Source organism: Rhinolophus sinicus, chromosome 17, assembly GCF_057876585.1.
Source record: "Rhinolophus sinicus isolate RSI-liver-muscle chromosome 17, RSI-T2T, whole genome shotgun sequence".
NCBI lineage: Eukaryota > Metazoa > Chordata > Mammalia > Chiroptera > Rhinolophidae > Rhinolophus > Rhinolophus sinicus.
The window spans coordinates 171,030,688-171,057,436 of NC_142517.1; the positions used below are offsets into that span (position 1 = coordinate 171,030,688).

General features: G+C 32.6%; 1 protein-coding gene across 1 annotated transcript in view; it reads left to right on the forward strand.

Moving 5' to 3' along the window:
• Positions 1-26,749, forward strand: part of ZNF804A (zinc finger protein 804A) — a 261,665-nt gene that overhangs the window by 217,004 nt on the left and 17,912 nt on the right. Inside the window, exon 2 of the mRNA XM_019752851.3 lies at positions 8,567-8,710. Coding sequence (XP_019608410.3) covers positions 8,567-8,710 — 144 coding nt within the window. The remainder of the gene's footprint in view (positions 1-8,566; positions 8,711-26,749) is intronic.

Genomic DNA, 26,749 nt, shown 5'->3' on the forward strand with positions numbered 1-26,749 from the left:
GGGGGAAAAGATGCATTCTATAACCTTTCAGATAGATATTAATCATTTTGTGTCTGTGTCTCAGGGCTATGACTGTCATATGCATTTCTGCTGGGATATACCTGCCTTTTCTCTCTTTCCTCCAGGACTTAATCCATTTATATAACTTTGTCTCTATTTTTGACCCCTGTTGAGCCATGACCCCTGTTGACAGTGTTGTTCCAACAACTTGCATGAAACAGGAAGATTTAGGGAAAATAAATTACTTTCCTTGGCTAGAATAAGGTCTTTGAACTGAGATGTGAAAATACCAGGTCCCTCAGGAGTAAACCTTAGTTATAAAGGAAAATTTTGGTTTATTTCACAATAGTTATTCTTCCCATCCAACTTCCAGGGACACAAGTGACTCTCAGATTATTATCATGAGAATCTGGTGAGGTTCATGAAAGGAAAGCCTACAAAAATGTTTGGAGGCCCTTCTGAGATTGCAACCACCAAGGGTATCTGTTTCACACACTAGACCATAGTCAGCCTATAGTAATTTATCCAAGTTAACATTTAAGAGTTCCTGCCAGTTCATCGCTCCAGCAGTTTCTAAATCAAGTAAACAGTATAAGTTGCTTTATCATAGATAGATAGATAGATAGATAGATAGATAGATAGATAGATAGATAGATAGAGATAGAGATAGATATATAAATATATATTTAGAGCCTCTTTTATTATTGTTATTATTTTTATTTTACTATTATTAGTTTCAGATGTACAAAGCAATGCAATAGTTAAACATTTATACCCATCACAAAGTGATAACCTCCCTCCACCAATCTACTACCCCTCTGACATCGCACACAGCCATTACATTTCCACTGTCTCTATTCCTTATGCTGTACTCCACTTCTTTAATATATATATTAAATTATAGCTGACATTCATTATTGTTCAGCTTCAGCTTCAGGTGTACAGCGCAGTGATCAGGAACCTACACTGTCCCTGAAGTGGTCTCCCTAATAAGACAAGTGTCCATTGGATACCCTACAAAATCTTTACAACATTATTGATTATGTCCCCCAAATTGTCTTTTGTATCTCCTTGGCAATCTTATGGTTACCAATTAGTCGCTTTATCTTTGAATGTGCTTGTCTCTAGGTTTTGAAGTGGTATTTTACCCTGTGACCTCTATTCCATAATAGTTCTAAATAATAATAATAATACATTTTCATTTTTCATAGCTTGTTCTGGTTATAAATACAGGTGTGATGACTTTAAAACTCTGTATGTGTCAAGCTGTAACCAGAAATATTTATCAGCTTCCTGTTCTCTGTTACTTTCCCACTCTTTTCCCAGTGTTTCCTGAGATCTCAAATAAATCACTTAAAATCGACTCCAGTGTCTATTTCTGGGAGAACTCAAGCTAGGATAAAGAGTGGGACAATTTACTGAAACTGATCTGTTTTCATTTAGTTGACTGTTACAACTGAGACAGTAACATGTATGCATCAGATCATTATATACCTTTCTTTTTACTTTACAGAGGTTATTGCCTATAAATTTAAGAGATAGCTAAGCTGAAACAAGTTCCCTAAATTACTGCCACTTATATTCTACACTGGGACTCTTTGCAGAGTCTATTTATGTATAATTCCTATGTTGAAATTGTAAGATAGATAGATAGATAGATAGATAGATAGATAGATAGATAGATAGATAGATAGATAGATAGATAGATAGATAGATAGATATAGATAGACACTAGAGCCTTACATACCTTAGCTAGCATTCAGCTTTAGAATACCTGATATAATACTTTTCTGGTTTGCCTTGAAAGTGTGATACCCCGCAGCCTTACTTGATGCATAGGAAAACTACAGAGTAATGCTAAATTATAGCCAAATATTAACACATACTCCTCCTGACATCTTTCCAAACATGAAGGAAAAAGTCTAACTCAATCTTCTCGTACCTTCTCAAGTTATGCTAAATACTGGCTTAAGTTAACCAGATTGTCTAACAAGTACTAGTCACAGGCTAAGACTTTCTGTGGGATCCATGAACGGAAAAATAAATAGATTCCTCCAAAGAGGTTTCGTCTTGATGATGAGAATAATCTAGTGAGACAGACAGTACTGCACTCACTCTACTGCACTCTGACAGTTGTGGCTTGGGGATCAATCTTTTTTTTTTTTTTTTTTTTTTTTTTTACCTGAATAGGTTTTAAGGTTAGAAACTATACTATTAATATTTATCCAGTGTTTATCAGCTAAATAACCACACAATAGAAATAGTAAGACCTTTGAATGCACTCTCTTGCCTTGAAACTAATTCTGAAAGAGCTTATCAATTTTGAGAAACAACTTTACTTGCTCCAATACTCGTAAATATAGATATGAAGATACACTTCACCTTTGCCCTTAGCTTGCATTAGCTCACCAGGTTTGTCCATAAAGATGTGCTATTCAACACATGGCCTTTTCAGTATTCAGTCTCTGCCTTCACCTTTGATGGTGATGTGAATGAGTTTGCATTTCTGTGGAATCCTTTAAAAAGCCCTCACATTTAAATGTAAATTTTTATTATAACTCTGTTCAATACATCTGTGACTTTTGATAAAATTGTGACTTTCAGCGTATCTCTTAGTCTCCCTTCCATATACCTCCAAATCATCTTGTTATACATTCTTTAGCCTTTGAAGTAATAGAACCCAGCCTTTCAGAGCAGAATGCCATATATTTTGAGACAATAGTACAGCCTTTTATCACCCAGAAATGGTTGCCTTCTTGCTTAATAGAGAAAGGATTAAAACCACATAAAGAATAACATCAGTTTTCCCACATGCCTTCTTTAGTAGTCCAGCTCTTCCTTATAGTAAATATAGCATTCAGACTCCAGTGCCCAAAGATGTTCTGTTTTCTTCCTGAATAAACTTTCTCTTGTTTTACATTAAAAGGCAAGATAAAAGAAGGAAAGAAGACGGAGAATAAAAGCGTCTCTCTTTCCGAAGTATGATAAGGGAAGTCATTTTTTTAGGAAATAGCAGTTTAGCAGAGTTCTGCTAGAAGTGAATAAAAGTTTCCTGCGGATATCTGGTGTAAGAACATTGCAGGGAGAGTAAATAACAAGTCCAAGTGTCAAAGTGGGTGTATGGTTAAGAACGTTTCAGAAACATTAAGGAAATAGAAGTGACTAAATCAAAGTGAGATAAAGGAAAGAGAATAACAGAAGATGACAGAGATGTGGCCAGGTACCAGGTAGAGCAGGAATGTAGGTCATTGTAAGGATATTTATTCTAGTAATGACGGGGACTTTGAGAGAGTTTTGAATTTAAGAATAATATCATCTTAGATTATTCTATAAAATGTAGTTTGTCAGTAAGACATTCATAGAAAACACCAAAATACTTATAATCTTAGTCCAGTTTGTCTTGAAAGTCAAGCCCAGGATAAAAACTTCTATGTAAGCAGTTTATTTAGGAAGAGATCCTAGGAAACAGAAAAGTAGTACAGGTAAGAAAGGAAAACTAATACCAGGATATACTCTTTGCCACTATTACAGCTAACTCATACTCCAACTCACTGGGACAATCTATGGAATATTAAAAGTGTGTCTCAGAAATGCCTGTCTGACAAATAAAAGAGGAAACGTTTATCCTTGAGTTCCTACCCTCCACAGTGATCAAAGGTGGACTTATATGGTATTAATTCCTCAGCATTCCTGGCTTGTGTATTTCCTAGTGCAGTATCAGGAGTCAGAGAAGCCCCTGGACAGACAAGGAAAAACATCCCATCACAGACTGGGGCAAAATGCAATCAGATGTTACCGTGTTTCCCCCAAAATAAGACCAGGTCTTATATTAATTTTTGCTCCAAAAGATGCATTAGGGTATGTTTTCAGGGGATGTCTTATTTTTTCATGTACAACAATCTGCATTTATTCAAATATGGTCATGTCATTTTCTTCTGGAACATTGTCATAATGTACTAAATGTGTCCGTGTGGCTGATGATCTTAACCGGGGCTTATTTTCGGGGTAGGTCTTATTTTGGGGCAAACGGGAGACTGTCTCAAAACCAATAACTTAATGACTGAAGAAGAGATACGTCCCAGAAGATGTGCACTATTTTCTAGGAAGTGTAGATTATATATTTCCAAATTAAATGTCTTCTGTCTGGTTATTCTTCTATAAGAGAACAGTTTTGCCATCTCTTTTTTGATTAATGTTTTCATTATAATCAAAATGTAAAGGTTTTTTTTTCTTTCTCTATTTAAAGAACCTCTAATAAAATCTATGCTGCATATAAATCACAAGGATGCTTTTATTCTTAATGGAGTAATAGGAGGAGGGGGTAGAGACAGAAAGAGAGACAGAGAGAGCGAAAGAAGGAAATTTTCCAAAGTATTTTAAATGTCAATTACATAGTAGAAGTGTTCCTTTTCAGCACTGAAAATGATTTCATTTTAACATTGCCTAGTCTATTAATTTTAACTACTTTAAATACAGAACTTCTAGCCGAAAGATCAGAATTTAATATGTTTTTACAACTACTCTTTAGCAATGATAATTTGTATATGACATAACTTGGTATTAACTCTAGAGTTGTTTCCAAGTGACTGGGTACCACAATCCCTGTCCTCATGGCGCTCACATTCCTCAGGACAGTTTACTCCAGTATACCCAGTTGCATATGACTGCCTTTTAAGAGAGGCTGGCTATCTGTCATTTGATGCCATGTTATGCTTACGCAACCACGAGATGCTTTATTTTGATGTAGAAAATGTTCTCCCTTCAAAGTCCTACTTTGGTACTATTCATTTTTAATATAGAATGGGTGGAATGGCCCTGAACTGTGGCTAAACTGTTAGATTCTCTGTTTCATGTACTGACTTTTTTTTTTTTTTTTTTTTTAAGTTGCACTGCACAGTTGCTAACGTATGTTTAAAGATTCTTGACTTGGTAACTTTGGAGTTCTATGCTACTTTCCTGAAAGTAAGGTTTCAACCTTTACTGCTTTGAGATATATGTAAAATGTGATGGGTTTGGATGACCTGACAAGCTACAAGCAGCTGTCCCTCTCTTCTTTACTTTCTGCCATGTCACTCAGTGGGATGTTACAGAAATTGCATACATAGTTGAACAAAATAGCTTTGTTAGATAGAGGGGAGAAATGTGGTGTTGACATATATGAGGAGCTGTGCTCCTCTTTCATCTTATTCAGATGTGTTTTTTTTTATTTACCTTCTGCCATGGGATTGCTCTGTTGAATATGTGTTATTGTGCTTTATAATGTCAGTCAACACCTCTTCCAATGTTATCCACAATGGAGAAGTCTGAGAGGGGCCAGGGAACATTGGGGCACATTAGTCCAATGGCTGATTTTGTTTAAAAGCACTTTATTAAATGTATAATCAATGAAAATACATATGACTACTTTCCCTTATGATCCACATGCAGCAACCAGTCCTTCTAAGTCTACTAACATTTTTCAGCCTTGACTCCTTACTGCAGTTCATGTCGACATGAAAATTCCAGCCCAAACATGTTTCTTACTGTATAATCTATTGCAGCCTAAGCTCCCACTAGGCTATGTTTCTTTCAATATCTTAGAGGAAGATAGAAATAGAGAGAGAGAGAGCAAGAGAACAAATGGGTGTCAAAATGTTAATGGAGGAATATGAGTTCATTGTCATATTGTAATGTTTCTATACTTTGAACATTTTTTTTTTTTGTAATGTGAAGTATAATTTAAAATATTTCTGGAAAATAAATTTCAATAGGAGTAAAACAAAAAGGGAAAAGACGTATAGAATAAAAGAGACTAAGAAACATCAGATGATTCTAATGTGTGGGCCTTAGTTGAATCCTGTTTTGAACAAATTAGTTTAAAACATTAGACAATTGTAGTTATTTGAAGACACTCACTGAATTTTTGATGATAATGAGGAATGGTGTTTCTTTATTGTTTTTGTTCTTTTTAACTCTGATATTGCTTCATTGGTTTTGTGATGATTTTTTTTTTTAAGTTCTATTTTAGAGATACATACTGAAAGATTTGCAGATAGCATTATATGAACTTTAGAATTTCCTTAAAAATTATCCAGGACAGAGGAGAGGGTGTGAGATGGGTTACGATAAAATAAAACAAGGTTAGCCTGAAGCTGATCATTGTTAAAGCTGAGTAATGGATGTATGGGTGTTATTATATTTTCTCTGTGTGTGTGTGTGTGTGTGTGTGTATGTATATATATATATATATATATATATATATATATATATATATATATTTTATATATATATATATTTATTTATTTATTTATTTATTTATTTATTTATTTATTTATTTATTTATGTGCTTAAAAGTTTAAACATAAGGAAATGCTATGGACCAGATTATTCAGGTTCAGATATGGAGTGCACATTCCTATCTGTAATATGAGATGTCTAGAATATACATCTCTATAATTTTAATCAGGAGTGAATGAGTTAATGCATCCAAACTCTTTCTTACTTAGTAACTGACCCTAAACAAGCCCTGAATAAATGTTAGCTGTTATTTTTAGATTTGTTTTTCTCTTCAGATCTAGGCAGAGGCTAACATTTTTGAAAATGCAATTTACCTAAGAATCTCAGTTTGCTCTACTCAAAGATTTCCCACTTTTGTGAAAAAAGTAAGTAGGAAGCAATTATTGCTTCTCTGGAGGAATCTCAACCATAGGAAGGAAAAAAAGCAAAATACTTACACCATAGTAAACAATAACCAAATATTTAAAGAGAGGAAGTAGCTTAAATGTAATTATAATTAATGGGGAAAAACAACTAGTTTAAAAAGAAAATGCTGTTCAAGAATATTGTTTTGAGAGCTAATTCAGCTTTGAACCACAAATTATTGCCATTTTAATGTAACTCATGTAGACTGGAATTTTATCTCTACTTCACACATGTTAGCCATAAAATTATAGTACTTAATTTTTGTTTCAATTAAATTGGCTATTCCAGAAGTTATCATTTTAAAAATTTTATAAAAATTCAGTAAGCAGTTTATATCTATATGACTCATTTACAAATTTTTAAACTAACCTTTGTTACATTGAAAGTCATCAAAAATAATAGAAAATATTCCACAAATATGCTGAGAAATCGTAAGTTTATTAAATGGATGGAATCTTATGAACAAATTGAATGATTTTGCAATATATCACCTCTTGCTATGCAGTTGCTAAAACTAATAAAACTTAAGAATAGATCACTGTCTTTAAAGTGAGAAAGTGGACTATGTATTTATAGATTATGGCAAATGTATTATCCAGTACTTCAAGGCATACTGCAAGGTATACATACAAATTATGGTGAACATTATGATATGGGATGTGTACAAATATATAGAACAATAATTTAAGGCAAGTGTTTGTCATTCATTAAATTACAATTAGTAAACCACTCTTAAATTTTGTAGAACTAATTTAAACATTCAGACTATAAGTTCTTTCTAGTCTATATTTGGTGAAGGACAATTGTTACTGCAATAGAGAGGGCTGTGTCATTTCACACCACATCCCAGTGCCTGAGAGAGTTGAGTGTCTTAGAGTGGCATATATGAATCCTGAATAAGTAATTATTTTGAATTTTAAAGGACTAAATATGAGAGAATCTGTGATTAGAAACATAATATATTCTATGGTAATAATTGAAGTTTAGGTCTTCATATCAGCACTTCAGGGAAAGACTTGGACAGTGTTTCAATATGTAAAATTTATTCATATCTGGCAATGTTAACATTTAAGGAGGGATGAAATAGCAATTAAATTTAGATTTAAGAAAACCTAAAAGCCACAGTCAAACATTTTACTATTTTATGCTTTGTAAATGAAAGCTAATGGTAACTGACTACATTTTTCACCTTTTCTTGGGTTTGATTATATAGCCATCTTTATTTATGATGAAAGCAATCTGCTTATACAGTTTAACTTTTTCAGTTTAAGTAAAGAAATAGAAGACAAGAGTCTAATTTTTTAAAAACTACATAATATTTGAAAGTTCAACATAAATTGATATGAGTCAAAATGAAAACATTTGTCAAATGAAATCTAGTTGTGATGAATAAGATACTATATAGGTATTTAAGGAAATAAGCAAACAAAAATATCAAACTTGAATATCTGTGTATCTCTATGGACTGCATCATACAGGACACATTTTAGATGTTGTTCAGAATTTAGAAGTTTTAAGTTAACTAAGCAATTTCCAAAAATCTATAGTTGAATCACCATGGCTGTAAAATTTTCATTTTTTTGAATGCTAACAAAGCATAGGAAATTGTTCAAACAAAAGCCTCTGTTTCTTCCAATGTTTGCTTTTCTTCTCTGTATTTCTGCTATTCGTTTCATCATTTATTTTGTATTCTTCTGTTAATCTTTTGTTTTCTTTAACTCATAATTTCTTCTAATTTGGTTTGCTGGTATTTGCTTTATTGGTTTCTTTGTTAAATTCTGTTTCTAATTGTAATTATTATACTAGTTGACAACTATTAGAACAAAGTAAACTCGGGAGAGCTAATTGCTTCCTTCTTTGAATTTTTTTTTTTTTTTTTTTTCAGGACTATGCTGAGAAGGAGAACACAATAGCAAAAGCGCTAGAAGATCTGAAGGCCAATTTTTACTGTGAACTCTGTGACAAGCAGTACTATAAGCATCAGGAGTTTGACAATCACATCAATTCATATGACCATGCTCACAAACAGGTAAGAAAGAAATGTCCAAAAATAACAAAGACAACTATTAGAACAAAGTAAACTGTTATTTCTGATATTTTATGGTAATTTGAATTGTGTAGACTGTATGAAAATGATATTGGTGTTTATTTTTTCTTTGTTGTACAATTTTTAAAGATGTCATTCTAGGATGATGATTTGATGACCTATAGCAAAAGGCAGTTTTTGTTTTTTGTTTCTTGTTTTAAGTACCAAAGATAAAGTCTGAAATAACCAACTAGCACAAGGAAATACCATTCAATTACCTTTTAGTAATTGACAGTATTTTGAAAATTATATTCTATAGGTGTTGATCCTCTACATACTTCAAAAGTATTACATTTTAAATATTTTAATCAACTAATGATATTTATCAAATATAAATTAATTTATTCATAGCACTTTTTATAAAGCATTTGCCAATTTAAACTACTATAAATCATGAAAAAAACAGAATGGTTTGATATAGTAAAAATAACAGGGTTATTGGTTAAATAACTACTTAATATGTGTATATTTTAATATTTCCCTATCAATTATAAATCCAAGATTGATTTTTTTCAGCACTCTATGTAAAGACAAGTTTAAAATAAGGATGATGTCAGAGGTGAAGTTAATAACAGGGATTCCATTTTCTTATGTACTTTACATTTATCAATGCAACTTCATAGGTTGTTTAGCTAACTGGATACAATACAGCAGTAATTTATAAATATTTATCTTTTTAACCATACTCACAAAAATCATCCACATATCATTTTGATATTAAAAAAAGATACATATATTTTTATTAAATTTATTGGTGTGACATTGGTTAGTAAAATTGTATAGGTTTCAAGTGTACAGTTCTATTATATAATCCATCATCTATGTATTGCATTGTTTATTCACCCAGAGTCAGTTCTCCTTCCATCATCATATATTGGACCACTTTTACCCTCATCCACCATCCCCCTACTCCACTTACCTTCTGGTAACCACTAAACTGTGGTTTGTGTTTATGAGTTTTGTTTATCTTGTTTCTTTGTTGCTTTTACTTTTATCCCACATATGAATGAAGTCATATAATTCTCGACTTTTTCTGTCTGAATTATTTCACTTAGCATGATAATCATAAGATCCATCCATGTTGTTACAAATGGCGGTATTTCATCTTTTCTTATGACTGAGTTATCTTCCATTGTGTGTATGTACCATATCTTTATCCAATCATCTATCAAAGGACACTTCAGTTGTTGTTCTTGTCTTAGCCACTATGAGTAATGCTGGAATGAATATAGGGGTACATATAGTTTTGCAGGTAAATATTTTCAGTTTTTTGGGGTAGATACACAGAAGAGGAATTGCTGGGTTATATGGTAATTCTCTTCTTAATTTTTTGAGTAACCTCTATACTATTTTCCACAGTGACTGTGTGAGTTTACATTCCCATCAACAGTGTATGAGGGTTCCTTTTTCCCCACAAACTCTCCAATACTTGTTATTACTTGTCTCATTGATGATAGCCATTCTAACTGGTGGTATCTCATTGTGGTTTTGATTTGCCTTTCTCTAGTAGCTAGTGAAGTTAAATATTTTTTTCATATATGTGTTGGCCATTTGTATATCTTCTTGAGAGAACTGTCTATTTAGATCCTCTGCCCATTTTTTTGAACTGAATTGTTTGGGGGTTTTTGTTGTTGTTGTTGAGTTGTATGAGTTCCTTGTGTATTTTGAATATTAGACCCTTATCAGAGGCGTTGTTTGCGAATATCTTATTCCGTTCTGTTGGTTGCCTCCCTGCTTTGTCTATGGTTTCTTTTGCTGTGCAGAAGCCTTTTAGTTTAATATAGTCCCATTCATTTATTTTTGCTTTTACTTCCCTTGCTTTTGACGTCAAATTCATAAAATCCTCTTTGAACCCAAGGTCCATAAGTTTAATCTATGCTTTTTTTCTATGCAATTTATTGCTTCAGGTCTTACGTTTAGGTCTTTGATCCATTTTGAATTAATTTTGGTACATGGTGACCGATAACAATCTAGTTTCATTCTTTTGCACGTGGCTTTCCAATTCTCCCAGCACCAGTGTTTGAAGAGGCTGTCTTTTCTCCATTGTATGTTTTTGGCTCCTTTTAAAAATAATTTGCCCATATATATGTAGGTTTATATTTGGGCTCTCAATTCTATTCCCTTGATCTCGGTGTCTGTTTTTCTTCCAATATCATGCTATTTGGATTTTTGTCATTTTGTAGTATAAATTAAAGTCAGGGAGTGTGATACCTCCAGTCTTGTTCTTTTGTGTCAGGATTGTTTTGGCTGTTCAAAGTCGTCTGTGATTTCATACAAATCTGATGATTTCTTTGTTGTTCTATTTATTTTTAAAATGCCATTTGTATTTTCATGGGGATTTTTTACACTTTATTTATTTATTTATTTATTTATTTATTTATTTATTTATTTTGACATTCAAGATGATTTCATATTAATTTCAGGTGTATAGCATAGTGGTTAGACATTTACAAAACTTAAGAAGTGTTTCCCCTGACTAGTCTAGTACCCACCTGGCACTATGCATAGTTATTACCATATTATTGACTATGTTCTCTGTGCTTTACTTTACATTCCCATGACTATTTTGTAGTCACTATCAATTTGTACTTCTTAATCCCTTCACCTTTTTCACCCTGCCCCCAACCTCACTCCCATCTTTCACAAAATTATTGACTATATTCCTTATGCTACCCTACATCCTCATGACTACTGTGTAACAGCGAATTTGTACTTCTTAGTCCCTTCCTGTTCTTCACCCATTACCAACCCCTTCCCATCTGGCAACCATCAAAATATTTTCAGCATCCACAAATTTGTTTCTGTTTTATTTGTTTGTTTATTTTATTATTTATATTCCACATATAAGTGAAACCACATTGCATCTGTCTGACATACTCTACTCAGCACACTACACTTCACATCCATCTGTGCTGCCACAGATGGCAAGGACCCATTCCCTTCCATAGCTAAGCAATATTCCGTTGTATATATGTACCACCTCCTCTTTATCCTTCATCCTTTGACGGACACCCAGGCTGCCTCCATCTCTTGGCCATTGTAAACAGTGCTGCAATGAACATATGAATGCAGAATTCCCCTCAAAGCAGCATTTTGGGTTTCTTCAGATAAATACCCAGAAATGGGATTAAAATGGGATTACTGGGTCCTTCTTTGTCTCTTATTATAGCTTTTGTTTTAAAGTCTATTTTGTCTGGTATCAGTATTATCACCCAAGCTTTTTTGTTTGCATTTGTTTCCATTTTCATAAAATATAGTTTTTGCATTCCTTTACTTTCATTCTTCTGTGTGTGCCTTTGATCTGAAGTTTTTCTCCTGTCGGCAGCATATGTAAGGGTCTTGTTTTCTCCATTGAGCCATCCTATCTTTTGATTCGAACATTAAATCCATTTACACTTAAAGTAATTGTTGATAGATATGTAGATATTGCCATTTTATTATTCATAGTTTTGATCTTCTTTGTTTCCTTCTTCTTCTTAAAGAGGTCCCTCTAACATTTTTTGTAATATTGGTTTGGTGGTGATGAACTCCTTTAGCTTTTTCATATCTGGTAAGCTCTTTATCTGTTCTTCAATTCTAAATGATAGCTTTGCTGGGTAGAGTAATACAGGTTGTAGATCCATGCTTTTCATCACTTTTAATATTTTGTACCAATCCCTTCTGACCTGCAAAGTTTCTGTTGAGAAATCAGCTGACAGTCTTATGGGAGCTCCCTTTCAGGTAACTAAGTGCTTTTCTCTTTTTGCTTTTAAGATTTTCTATATCTGTAACCTATGGCATTTTAATTATGATGTACCTTCATGTGGGCCTCTTTTGGTTCATCTTGTTTGGGACTCTGCTATTCCTCGGCATGTATACCTATTTCCTTCACCAAGTCAGGGAAATTTTCCACCATTATTTCTTCAAATAGGTTTTCAATTCCTTGCTCTCTCTCTTCTCCTTCTGGTACTCCTATAATGTGAATGTTGGATGTCTGATGTTGTCCCAGGATGGATGTCTGATGGCTCCTTAAAAATCTCCTCATATTTTTGGATTCCTTTCTCTTTTTGTTGTTCTGAATTGGTGTTTTCTGCTATGTTATCTTCTAAATCGCTGGTTCAGTCTTCTGCTTCATCTAATCTACTGTGATTCCCTCTAATGTATTCTTCATTTCAATAGATAGATAGATAGATAGATAGATAGATAGATAGATAGATAGATAATTATTTCTGACTGGTTCTTTTTCATGTTTTCTGTCTTACTTTTATGTTTCCTTTCTTGTTATTGAAGTTCTCCCTGAGATCATTGAGCATCCTAATAACCAGGGTTTGGAACTCTGTATCTGCTAGATTGCTTGTCTCCATTTTATTTAGATTTTTTTTTTTTTTTTTTTGGATTTTTTTTTCTCCAGGAGCTTTGTTCTGTTTTATTATTTGGGACACTTTTTTTTTTTTTTTTTGTCTCCACATTTTGAATGCATCTCTCTCTTTGTTTCTATATATTATGTAGGGCTGCTGTGCCTCCTAGTCTTAGTAGTGTGACCTTATGTAGTAGCTGTCCTGTGGGACCCAGTGGTGAAGTCTTCTGGTCTCCAGGGCCGGGTGCTCCAGATGTGTTTCTTGTATGTGTTGTGTTTGCCCTCCTGTTGTATTTAAGCCTTGGTTGCAGTTTGTACTTCAATGGGAGGAATTAAGCCTCAGGCTGATTCATTTTGAGGACTGGCCATGACTACAGTGAAGTTGCTATGGTGCAGGAGTTGTCCCTACAGGGCAGGGTTTGCTCTAGCAGGGCTCTGGTACCTGTCAATGTTACAGTAGCGGAAAATGTTTAAAATCACATACTTAGCATATATATATATATATTTTATTTTTTTTTGAGGGAATGATATAAGCACATTTATCTGTGTAGCAAATGTATTTGAAGAGCTAAGAGACCCGAGTACCTCAGTCAGTCTCCATCATGAATGTCTGGTATGGGAGAAGCTTTCCATCTTTGCCTTCCCAGGGTTCCACTTCTGCATGCACAAATTGATAGTTTGGACTAAATGACTTTCATTGGCCTTCTGGATCTAAAGTTCAAGAGTTTTATATCATCAAATATAAAACATAGTTAAGGCCTGTATATTCATCATAAATAATCAATATGTATTTAATTCTCAATTCCCGTTTTCTAAGTGATTCTCTCATATAAAAACATTAGAACAGTTTCCAGTGAAGTTATGTCACTCTGAATTCTAATCATTGAGATTAAAAAAAATAAATAAAAAAAATGGAAAACTCAGCATGAGGTAAAAAGAAAAGATTTTCCTTTAAACCCTTTCACTGTTCATTTGCCCTTAAACTAAAGCTACACTGTGCCTGCCCTCTCCTCTGACAACCTATGGCAACTCAGAGTTATTTTCACTCTAAGAAATTTGTCACGCTGATGCTATGAAGAGATAGAAAAGGAATGATTGCCTTATTGCTGCTGCCCCTCAAACATTTTGATTTTTGCTTTAGCGGCTTCAGTGTGGCTGAAATTTCTCCCAAAAGGCACTAAAGTGACCTTCACCAACTAGTCAAGATTCAGTGCTTTATGGCATGCTGTTTTGTTCTGCTCCAGAGGGAGTCGGGATCAGGCCAGGTTGTTGGAATTTACTCTTCCTGCAGGAACTTGTATTGCCATAGAAATAGAGCAGATTTATTCTCAAATTGCAACATTCCTAATAATTTAAACTCATGTTCACTAATCTGATACTTGAGAAAGGAATCATTTCTTGATATGTGGGGATAAAATTTCATCTACAAGATAATATTTAAAGGTTAATAAGAAAATATGATATACAGGTAAAGCAATGCATGATACAATCCATTTCAAGTATCTTCCCTGCAATTTTTCTTGTGATGTGTACTTCAGCCTAATTGTACTCATTTTTAAAGCCATTTTGAGCATCAAAACCAGGAGGACTATACAATTTCCTCATATAGAAATTCCCTGACTGCCCATAAAATGACTGCTCCAAGAGAAACATGCATATATCTAGTTAGTCATAGAACTGTATTGTTTTGACATTTCAAATCCAAAGTCATGATTTGATAGAATTAAATTGAAAGTTCTGTCCATTCTTGAGTTTGAGCTGGACTCTGGACAAAAAAATCATTTCTAGTATCTGAACTTAATGTAATTTCCCTAAACTTTCCCCAGTGGACTGCAAGTCTCCTTCCTTTCCATCTTCTACCATCTGTTAGGTTGATGGCTGTCTATTGAACCAGTCACTCTTAAGGGTATGTGAAAAATACTATATCTTTAAGTGAAGCTCTCTACCTAAATATAATTATCCCAAAAAAATAGAAAAAGAAAAAAAAATAGACTACAGTAGAGAAATTCACCTAATATATAAATTATGCATTATAAGCCAATCAAAAAAAGTTCCTCTACTTCTTTGTGATTGTTACCACTAAAATATACACCAGTTTTGTAAAGCAACAATAACTATAAGGAAACTATTTTTATCCCAAGTGGTGTATCTTTATTTTTATTTTTATTGTAATGATTACTTCTTAACTCTTGAAAGTATATTCTTCCTGTAGGTTACATACTGACTTGGTTGGTGGCATCAATAAAATTGTATCCCTCTATTTTACTATTGTATTTTTATTATACTATGTTAATGATAATTTAATATATTTTATGAAACTATATCTATTTTGGGAAATAGTTTATTACAGATTTATTCTATACTTTCTACTACATAGATTGATTTATACTTTTTGAAAAATAATTTTGAGACAGATTCTGCGAATTACTCTTAATAAAATCAAATGTTTAAGGAGAAAATTGATGCATAAAAAATAAATATTTAAAATCTAAGTTTACATATGTGGGAAATTGGGAGCAGTACTTAGCTTTGAGCATCCTGAAAATTAAATTTTTATCTCCTTCTAATCAGATCAATAACCACACTTTAAATTGTCTGCTCTTTGGATTGTCTCATAATACACTTCAAGACTGTCCTGGCTTCTGTAGAAACTAGGACATCTGTTTTCTATGATATGGGGTGAACATGGTATAAAACAAAGAAACTTTCATTTCAGTTCAATATTCTAATTCCCAGGAAAGTTTTAAAACATAGTAATTTCAGATTCTGGTATCAGACCACGACATATGTCTTATGTTTGAAGCTTTCCAGGTGGTTATAATGTGAGGCCAGGGTCAAAAAGGAGAACGGAGATACCAAGGGTCGTAAGGTACTGTTTAAGTTGTTATCTGATGACATACTGCATGCTTCCATGATATAGAGGGATAACAAAAGTACATTTCTTAGTATTCCAGAACAATTGTTAAAGAGATATTGGAAAGAAGATGGAGTAAGAAGCAAAGACAATATAGACAGAAACAGTTAGGCATATGTATTCTTCTTTCTCCTCTCCAGGCAATGACCCCAGAGTGGGAGATGTCTTATAAAGATATGTTGAAAGTAGGGAGTCTGGAAAGAGAATGCCTTTTGGGCTGCCTGCTGTATACCAATATGAAACTCAGCCAATATCAAAATAAATTTGGCTGCAAAATGTGTTTAAGCAACAAGTTTTGCTGTTTGGTCTCCCCAAGAAGCTCTGTTTAAATATACAATGGATAGTGTCCAGAATTTCCCCTTGCCATTTTGGGGAAACTAAGACGGCAACTGATTTGAGAGCTGGTGATCTTGCCATGGAGAGGGAAAAGATGCAGGTAGATTATCTGAGCCAATGAGCAGAATGGAGGGTACGACTGGATTCAGAGATTCTATATTGACAGAATGAACACAGATGAATATTAGTCACCTAACGAGGGCTACCAAGTCCTCAACAAAGACAGAACAAATAGATAATGGGATACATCAGATGTTGACTTCAGAAATGGAGGCAGCAACATTACCTGTAGTTAGAGAACTAAAGTTCTATATATTTTATATAGGAAGCGTATGTAAGTCTTTTTCTGTCCTCCTACACTCCCAGGAACAAAGGAGATTTGGCAGGTGTAATGAGAGTAAATAGAAAATTAAAGATACTTAGCAGTTATTCCAGAAAACTTGTTATCAGTAAATTATCCATTAAAATGTGGGTTGGAATACTATTCATTTTCTATTACCCAGTGGGGAATGGCTCAAATAATTAGAAGGTAATTTATTTAGAAAATAAAGAAGCAAACTTGTCTTTTTACATCTTTCATATAATGTGTAGAAATGTTTCACCCAGCTATATATTTTACCAATGAGCGTTTTATTGTTAATTACACAAATGATTTTCTTTTTCTTTCTAAAGCTATGACAATCACCAAGCCCAATCATATTGCTAGGATATTCTAAATTACATCAAATTTGATCATAAATAAATAAAAAGTAAACAGTCTATGGACTAGTCACTTATTATGTTTTCCTGGCTACTTCAGTATGTACCTACATTTACATATAAAATGAACTACTACACTTAGAAATCACCAGCTAGTATTTAAAAAAAAACAAAAAACTCAGTTTCAATAGTTTGGATAATTTGTATAAGAATAAATTATGTCTGTATTTGTACAGGCAGACAATAATGCAGCATGTAGTACTAGAAAGAAAGAGTAAGATAATGATGGCAAAAAATGTATAGATGAATATATACTTCTGTATATGTGGTTATTATATATATTACAATTCATTTGCTTTCCTCTTTTGTCCAGGGAGATAAATATTTGCTGTTTTGGCAATTTGAGGTTGGAAGTGCTATAAATAGTTCTTATCTCTTTCGGCAGCTTTAAAAAAGGAGAATTATGGCAATCTTTAACTCACTGCATTTATGTAAGATTGGTTTCTTTATTGTGATCACACTCTCTGAAAGCAGAACAAGATGATGTTTGCAACCGCATCTCAAAGAAACATTTCCTTTTTTGAAATGTCTATTTTTCTTTACTACATATTTGGATCATCTGTACTTTTTAAAGTTGCTGAAAGTATGACACCTTAAAAAAAAAAATCTGGACGTTGGATAAGTCATAAAACTGGCAAACAAGTTATTGTGCAACCCAGTATCTACAGATCTTCATATATTGAAATCCTGTTGTATTGCTATAATTATTATTCTATGGACAGACAACTTCTGAGATGCCATATATGATTATCATAATATTATACAGACATAAAGATGACTCTGAGAGAAATGTTCATGTAAGAAAAGTAAGAAATAGGCTTAAAACAATATAGGTTATTTGTAGTTGTATCACAAATTTCTAGTAACTGCAAATGACTATGCCATGCATATGAAGTCACTCTTTTTATATTCCATAAGGTAAGGTTCAAGTCATTTTCTAACCCATTTTTTTCTAAGAACTTAATACAATTTTCTACAGATATTTAAAACCAGTCATTGAGTATTGTAACACTCCCATTTCCAATCTTCCTCCTTTTAATTTCAATATTATCTAATCTACTTGAAAATAACACATTTCTCTAATGATGATATTCTGTTTTTAGTAGTCGAGACTGATTTTTTTTTTTCAACACCTCCCTCTTCTGTGTTGCATATATCACCATGGCTTTGCCTTTTGTCTCTGGGTGTAATCAGTAGTAGTCAAAATCTTTTTCCTAGTGTGTAAAAAATTGTCCAAAGACAATTTTAAAATAGTTGATGCACCATAAAAACAATTCTGCATAGAATCTACATTGGTATATATCCATATACCATTATTTAATATTAAATTATGATAACTGGTACATAAAAATAATGAAATTCACTCTGAAAAGTAAAGCAGAATTTTCAAGAAATCTATACATAGATTCCCCACAACCTCCACCCTGTATTCTACCTCTCGTCTTCCTCTTCTTCCCATTTATTCAAGATCAAACATGTAAGAAATGTTACCATGTTACCCATGTACCCATGGCACATGTTATCTTAAAATGTGTGTACATTTTTTTGGCAGCCCTGGTATATCAGTGTATACTAAAGGTGCACACACAAAAAATCATGTTTGTGTAAATATTTTTGGTCTTGTATTTTTTGTGTTGCTTCTTATTCAGTCGCATACCTAAATACATTGCACCCAATAGGCACTATAATACATATGAAATATATTCCATTCAAAAATCTATCAAAATAAATATATTAATCCCAAAATCATTTTCTTCATACAGATTTCACTCTGTTGGAAACTGACATGATATGGTGCAGTATCTCATTCTTACTCCAGCTCAAATTTTACCTCAGTGTATTTGTAGCAATTTGGAAAATGCTGCCTACGTACTCTGTCATGGACAACTGCTTTTATTTGTAGGATAAACAGGGATATTTAATGGGGAAACAGTTGACACCTCTCTATTGATATTTCCCAAGGCAACCAAAGGTAAAGTCGGAATTGTTAGGCTGCTATTTTCCAAGAAGCATAATTCATGTCACAAAATCTGCTAACCAAATCCTCTACACAATATTAAAAACTGCTTTTCTCAGCAGATCAGTATACTTTTTAAATATAAAAATAAGTGACTGGGTTGTCTTATATCAACAAAGATGTGCGCTAAAAGCTTAGTACGAGTCTGATAAAAAGAAGATATGCTAGATGTTAGCCTCAACTTTTGTACCCCTAGTATTCCTGTAAGCTGAAGAAGCTTTTTAGCCCTTGAGTCCAAGGGAAATGTTATCATCAATGTTGCAATCCAAATGTGATTTCACAATTGGGGAAAGATAAAGAAAAAATAAGGCATTGTGTCAAAAAGTGTCAAGACAAAATGTTTTAAAGAAAATATCACACAATGTTTATTTAACTTATCATGCCCATAATGTTTTTATAGAGCAAAACAAAGAAATATAGCAAACAAAATTACAAAAATTTTATTGGGAAATGTCACATATAAATTAACATACGTACATATATGTGTATATGCATACAGATATATGTTACCTTTATTTCCTCAAAATGTAAAATCATGACCATCATAAAATGTCAAATGACATGTTCAAACATTTTATTCAGCTAATTAATTAGGAAAACAATAAGAAACTAAGATTTGTTCCAAGGATCATTTAAAGAATAATTATATAGTTTTTCAATATGTATCTCAAAAGTTTCTTCCAGTTATAAAGTAAATAAGCCATGGAGATGTAATGTACAGTATGGTGAGTATAACAAACAAACAAACAAACAAAGTTTCTTCTAATATTAATAATCTGGCATTAAGAGTTGAGAATTTTTTTTTCTTCTCTCATGTATCAGAGTACCTCTTACCTGGCTTTTAAAATAAAAGGTTGTCTTGTAAATATGTATATCGGATTTAGCTATCTTCCTATTCAGTCAAACTTTTTTTCACTCTGCAAATGATTTTCCCATTTCCTTTTGTAGATTCTTAATGTGAATAAAATATTATTTCCTTTGAACTTTAAAAATAACATCAAACTAAACAGAAACATAATTGCAATTAAAGTTAAGCAATTTTTCCAGATGCTCTATTTGTACCTGGTAGTGATGATGAGCTGAAAACACTGTTAAATTATTTGCAGAGGTCTGCAAAGTTTGAACATCTTGGTGAACCATTCATATGAATACTGAATTATTTAAATAAAAGCAAAAAGATCACACACAAAAAAATATGCAACTAGGTGCTCATTAAAACAGAAACAGTAATAAACAGCAAGATAAATTAATTCAAAAGGAATTTTACTGACTGTGTTCTCACCCAATACTAGTCTAAAAGCATACTTTTTATTCTGTGACTAATCTTTTCTAGAAGGCTCTCAGATAATTGAATTAAAACGATCCTGAACTAGGGGAAAGAAATGTGCTTGACATTTTCAATTCTAGCAAGAAACACCATGGGACTTTACTTACACCTTGATTTTCTTCTGTGTCCAGTTTTAAAGTGTTCAGTAATCTCATTATGAAAAAGGAAGTAAATCTAAAAGGCCGTCCATCTTCTGTTCAAGCCCTTAATAAGCATCCTCTTCATAAAATGAATTTGTTTTGCTGTGCACTTTAGTCTATGTCGATGTTAAATCTCTTCTTTTGAAGATGGAATTCTCTATTCTTTAGGAATGTAATAAAGTTAGATTAGAAATACACATTGCGGTAAAATACAAATGCATTGAGTTATTACTACTATGAACACATATGATTAAAATACTGGAATACTATAGTTTATCAAAAGCATAGGGACATTGTGCAATGCCACTTACAACATCTTATTAATTTTCATCCTTTCTGCAGATTTTGGGGTGTTTGAAGTCTTACCTAGTATACATCATTGCTAAAAATTTCAGGAATACAAGTACTCATGGAAAAGCAGACAGATGTCTGAGGCCACACACACAACTCCCCAAGTCTTCAATGTCCATATCAGATCTATCTATATTGCAGATTATATATGAGGTCTAAGTAACATGTGTGATTCATATCACTTACACATCAGAGGTCATTCAGGTCATGAAACATCTTCATGTTGTACTAGGATAGTGACAGAGCTTACCTGACATTTTCAGAGAGTCATACCCATAGATCAACAAATTTCTGCTTTGTTTACCACACTGGATTATTAGATATGTCCTGCTGAAAGCATTCTGTATTCAAGAACTCTGCTACTAGTAAATATTATGAATTGTTTGTCAAGTGGTCTGTTATTAGCATGTTTGTTAGGATATTTGCCTGAGTCACCTGTGTTCTTTTATTCTGAAAAACTGCCTTTTAGCCATATTTTATTGCCTAGACAAAACACCATTAATCAATGACAGTTTTAATTATTTTTTTACATATATATATATATATATATATATATATATTTTTTTTTTTTTTTTTGAAGGAGTTCAGATCTTTTAATCATGTATAAGTGTCTCTCGAAAGGATGATACAATTAAGTTCTGGGTTTCTTATTAATCTATTATTAATAATCATAATTGAGTGATAACAGTCTTGGCACTATTTCTAAGCAAGGGCTGATGGAGTGCTGGTTTCTGGTGTTAGTTCATTAGTATTGTTTGAAACTTAGAAATGGAACTCCATCTACCTTTACCATCTAGATTTTAAATGAGAGCCATTTTGTAGTTGAAGGTAAAAAAGACAGTACTATATAGGGATAATTAAATTACGTCCATATAATATCTTCCAGTTTACTTTTATTATATTTTGAATGTTTGCTCCTGACCATTTGAATATTTGAGTGTTGTTTTTTTTTAATGTAAAACAGGTCTTAAAGCTGTTAATACCCTGTTTCCCCAAAAATAAGACCTAGTCAGAAATCAGCTCTAATCAGCTCTAATTTGCTCTTTTGGAGCAAAAATTAATATAAGACCCTATATTATATTATATTATATCATATCATATCATATCATATCATATCATATCATATCATATCATATCATATCACATAAGACCAGGTCATATATTATAGTAAAATAAGACCGGGTCTTACATTAATTTTTGCTCCAAAAGACGCATTAGAGCTGATTGTCTGGCTAGGTCTTATTTTTGGGGAAACATGGTAGATATGCACAAATACAACATAAAGAATAGTCCAAAACATACATACATATATATATATATATTATATATATATATATATATATATATTATATATAATATATATAACATATATATATAATATTATTCTTATATCTCCACTCCTTTCTCAGATGCAAGAGGTAACCAAATTTAGCCAATTTTAAGTTATATTTATTAACATTATATATTTAAGTATTTAACATATATTATTATAAATTTGTTAATTTTAGACTTAACACTGATGTCCCAAATTGAAAGATGAAGAATTTAATATTTTTGTCTCCCACTTTCTTTCCCCAGCTACTTCTGATTTTTATTAAATAACTATTATCCATAGGTAACCTAGCAGTTTTCTTTATAACTTTAATTAATGTTTTATTCTTTATTTCTTGCTTCATCAACATTAGACATTATATATTGACCCACTGATATAAAATTTAAAAAAGAACTTAGTATGCCTGCATTTTAGCTTTCCCTTAGTTCATACTTTTATAAGTTAGACAATTTGAAATGTTAACAGAATTTATTCTGTTCAACAGCTGTAATTAAATCTTCAGTGTACTGTTTTTATGTTGAATCATTGTATGCCCAACACCAGTTTACATGTTGTTATGATTAAGTAGGTGTTTTTCACAGAACCAAATTAATAACTAAATATATAAGGAAAAGAATGTAATCTTGTTACTAAATCCTGCTGTTTGAAAAAGTCTACCCCTGCCTTCAAGTTTCAAAGGACTTTCTTTCAACTTCTTGTAAACTTTCTTTGATTCTTTTTGATAATACTCAACTGGCACTGATTCTTATGTTTCATGTTGTCCTTTCCTATGTATTTCTTTTTCTTTTACTGTGGTTTATGCTGAGATAAGGTAATATTTATGATAATCAGATAACAACAATTTTTTTGCTCTGGCATGTTAAAAATATTTTCTTTCTTTTAACATTTGCCTATGTATAGAATTCAGGATTCAAGTAATTTTCCCTCAGATGTTTGATTTGTAGCATTTTGTTTTGTTCCCTATCATTTCGTATTACTAACTATCTCAATTTCATTCTCACTTATTTATAAGTGATGTTATTTTTTTCTCAGGAAGGACCAGGATGATCAGTACAGAGAGCTGAATCTAGATTTGTTTCCAGTGTATCTTTTCCTTCAACTGGAGTGCAGACTCTGGGCTTTGCATTATTGATACAGTGTGGTTTTAGGCATGTTTCTACCAGGGGTGATTTTATGCTGAATATTTAGGTAGAAGAGATGGGCCTCTCCTTCACTGCTTAAGTAAGAGGATTTTGTTGTTGTTTTTTTGCTGGAAAAGATCCATTTATCTAGCTGTTCTGAGTCCAGTTTTAAAACTAATCTGAAAATCACATCAAGGCTGCTCATCATTGTTACATTTGTCAATCCACATTGCAGAGTCTCTGGATTTCCCTTTAGAATCACCACACTTATTTCAGTGTTCTGAGCTGCCAGTGTTCCTTATCTGTATTTCTTGTCAATCCAATCTTACTGACTTTCCATAATCCAGATTTCTTCAAATATTTAGGTCCACTTCTGTCTCATTTTCTTGGTTTAAAAAACAGTTCATTATTTTTATTTTTCTTAATTACATTTTGTCATTTATTGAATCACTGGAAAGAAAAGGAAGGATATTATTTGCTGCATCAGACATTTTCAATTCATTTGAAATTGATTTTCTACTAAAAGTTTCTTATAATATTATATGGGAGGGTTGTTACTCCAATTTTGTGTGATTATAGAATAAAATCCAAGTGTTTTAGCAGAATATTTATACTTTCTAATCCTTAAGAGAAATCTATTTCCTATTCAATATCATCTTTGCTTTATTCCTGTGGTAGATAGAATTCTAATATGGCCCACAAGATTCCAGGCCCCTGTATACACATCTTCTCCCAGTTACTTAATTATGGTTCTACCATGAACTGATTTTGCAAATGCAATTAAGATCCCAAATTAGTTTACTTTAAGATTATCTCATTAGGCTTGAACTAATCCCTTAAGCTCTTTAAAAACAGTTTTCTCTTGCTTGTCTAAGAAGTCAGAATTTTACAAAATGAGGGAGATTTGACACATGAGAAATTCTCAGTTGCTATCTGTGAAGATGGTGGGAGCTACATCAGAAGGAAGGCAGCATCCTGTAGTAGCTAAGAGAGGTCTCTGGCTGACAGCCAACAAGGAAACTGGCATCTCAGTCCTACAACCACAAAGGATTGAATTCTGCCCATTTAAATAAGAGTTCATTTGGGAGAAGATTTTCCCTAGAGTTTCTAGATACAAATTCAGTCTGACACTCTGATTTCAGCTTTGTCTACCCTGAGCAGAGGACACAGCCACTCTGTGCTTGACTTTTGACATCAGGACCCTTGCCTAATAAATGTATGTCACTTTAAACCATTTAGTTTGTGATGATGTTTTAAGCAGAAATGGATAACCAGTGAATTTATCTCACCGTTCTACATTTGTTATGTTAAACTCTAAACATTCCTTCTACATCCTCCAATCATTTTTTTCTGACTTGAAAACTACCTTTGATAACCTTTATTGTATATCTTAAGGGATGTTTTTTTCATTGTTGTTGTTTTGTTTTTGACAATTACCCAAAGCTTATTTATAATTCTTCATAAATCCCTTGTGGGAAACATGATACCTCCCTCTTCTGAAAAACTGCCACTTTGTATTCCATATATGATATATTTTATTCTGCCAAATTTGATGTTTCTGAGATTAGGAGATGTTCATTTATCCATCTCTTTGCTTCCATAATAACTTCAATAGTGTCTTATAAGTTGGAAATAAACAAATCATATGGTTGAATTAAATTGTGACACTACAGGGACACACACTGTAACAAGGTAAACATACTCCTTCAAATGGAGGAAAGATTTTAACAGAAAATATCATATCTTTGAATCTAAAATAAAGGAAGACTGACAGAGGTTTAGGCTGCATATTCAAATTATTGAAGGTTTAATCATCTAAACAATAAAAAAAGAAATAGCTATGTCATGTAACTATACAACTTTTTTTTTAGTTTGAGAAGCACTGTCATGTTTATTGTTTTGTTTTGATTTTCAAAAAATTTCTAAAAGGTAGGTGGTTCATATTTAATAGATGAGGACACAAGGACTTTATAATATGATTTATAAAGTCATACAGATAGCTGTTAATGAATTCTAGCCTCTTGATCAATTTTGTAACTTCAACCTAATCTTTTCTCAGAACATCTTGTACTCTCCTGTTATGGTAAGTTTCTGCTACAAAATGATTATGCCTTCGGTACGGTATTAGTTTCCTACTGCTGCTCTAAGAAATTACTACAAATTTACTGGCTTAAAACAACACAAATGATCTTACAGTTCTTCATGTCAGAAGTCCTAAAATTAAAGTGTCAGCAGGGCTGTGTTCCTTCTGGAGGCTCTAGGGGAGAATCTGTTTCCTTACTTTTTTCAGCTTTAAGAAGCTACCTTCATTCTTTGGGTCATAACCCTTTTTTGTATCTTCAAAGCTAGCAGCAGCAGCAGCAGGAGCAGGCTAGCTAGCGTCTTTAAATCTCTCTCTCCTCTGCTTCTGTCCTCACATCACTCTCTCTGACTCTGACTCTCCTGCTTGCTCTTCCCTCTTTCATTTTATAAAGATGTTTATGATTACATCTCACACATCTGGATAATCCAGGAAATTATCCCCCTTTCAAGGTCTTAACATTAATTACATCTGCAAAGTCCCTTTGCCATGCAAGTGACATATTTGCAGGTTGTGGGGATTGGGACATGAACATTTTAGGAAAATCATCATTCTATCTGCCACGGATACCGATGGTTAGAACTGTAGGATAGCTGTGTCATGTTTTATCTTGTATTAAGATTATCAGACTTAGAAAGACAACTTTTCACTAAAACCACAACAACTAAACAGTTCTATATATTACATTTAAAAAATGAAACAGTATAGAAAATTTATTTTATTGAAAGTATTCTGTTTACCTAGTACCATATATACTTCAAGTAAACAAATAGCATTTTACAGTGTTTCCATAATGACACAGAATTGGGTTCAACACAGACTGCAGCTTGCCACACTGTTGAGTTTAATGTGAATTATTTTTAAATAGATATAATAAAGGTCAGGTTAGTACTGGAGTCATAAAAATAAAGGCAAAAAAAAAATCACTAGCCTTTTTTCTGTGACTTTGAGCAAGTTTACAACTAATATCAGTTTTTAGAGGTGAAATGTCTCCACCACTTTTTTTCATACTCATAATAATTTGAAATTTTTATACTATAGTTCCTTTGGAAACTGCTCAAACTCTTAAATTGATTGCTATAAACTTATTTTTAATTAGGCCTTTTTAGTAACTCTTCTGTGGACAATTGTACCGTATAATCAGGAACAAGTCTTTTTTCAACAGAAAGTAACAATAAAGTAATACTGGCTCAATCCCAGGTGTTTTCATTAAAAACATGTAGCAAAACTGCTAGAGATAAATAAGGAAGACAAATTAATTCTTTTCT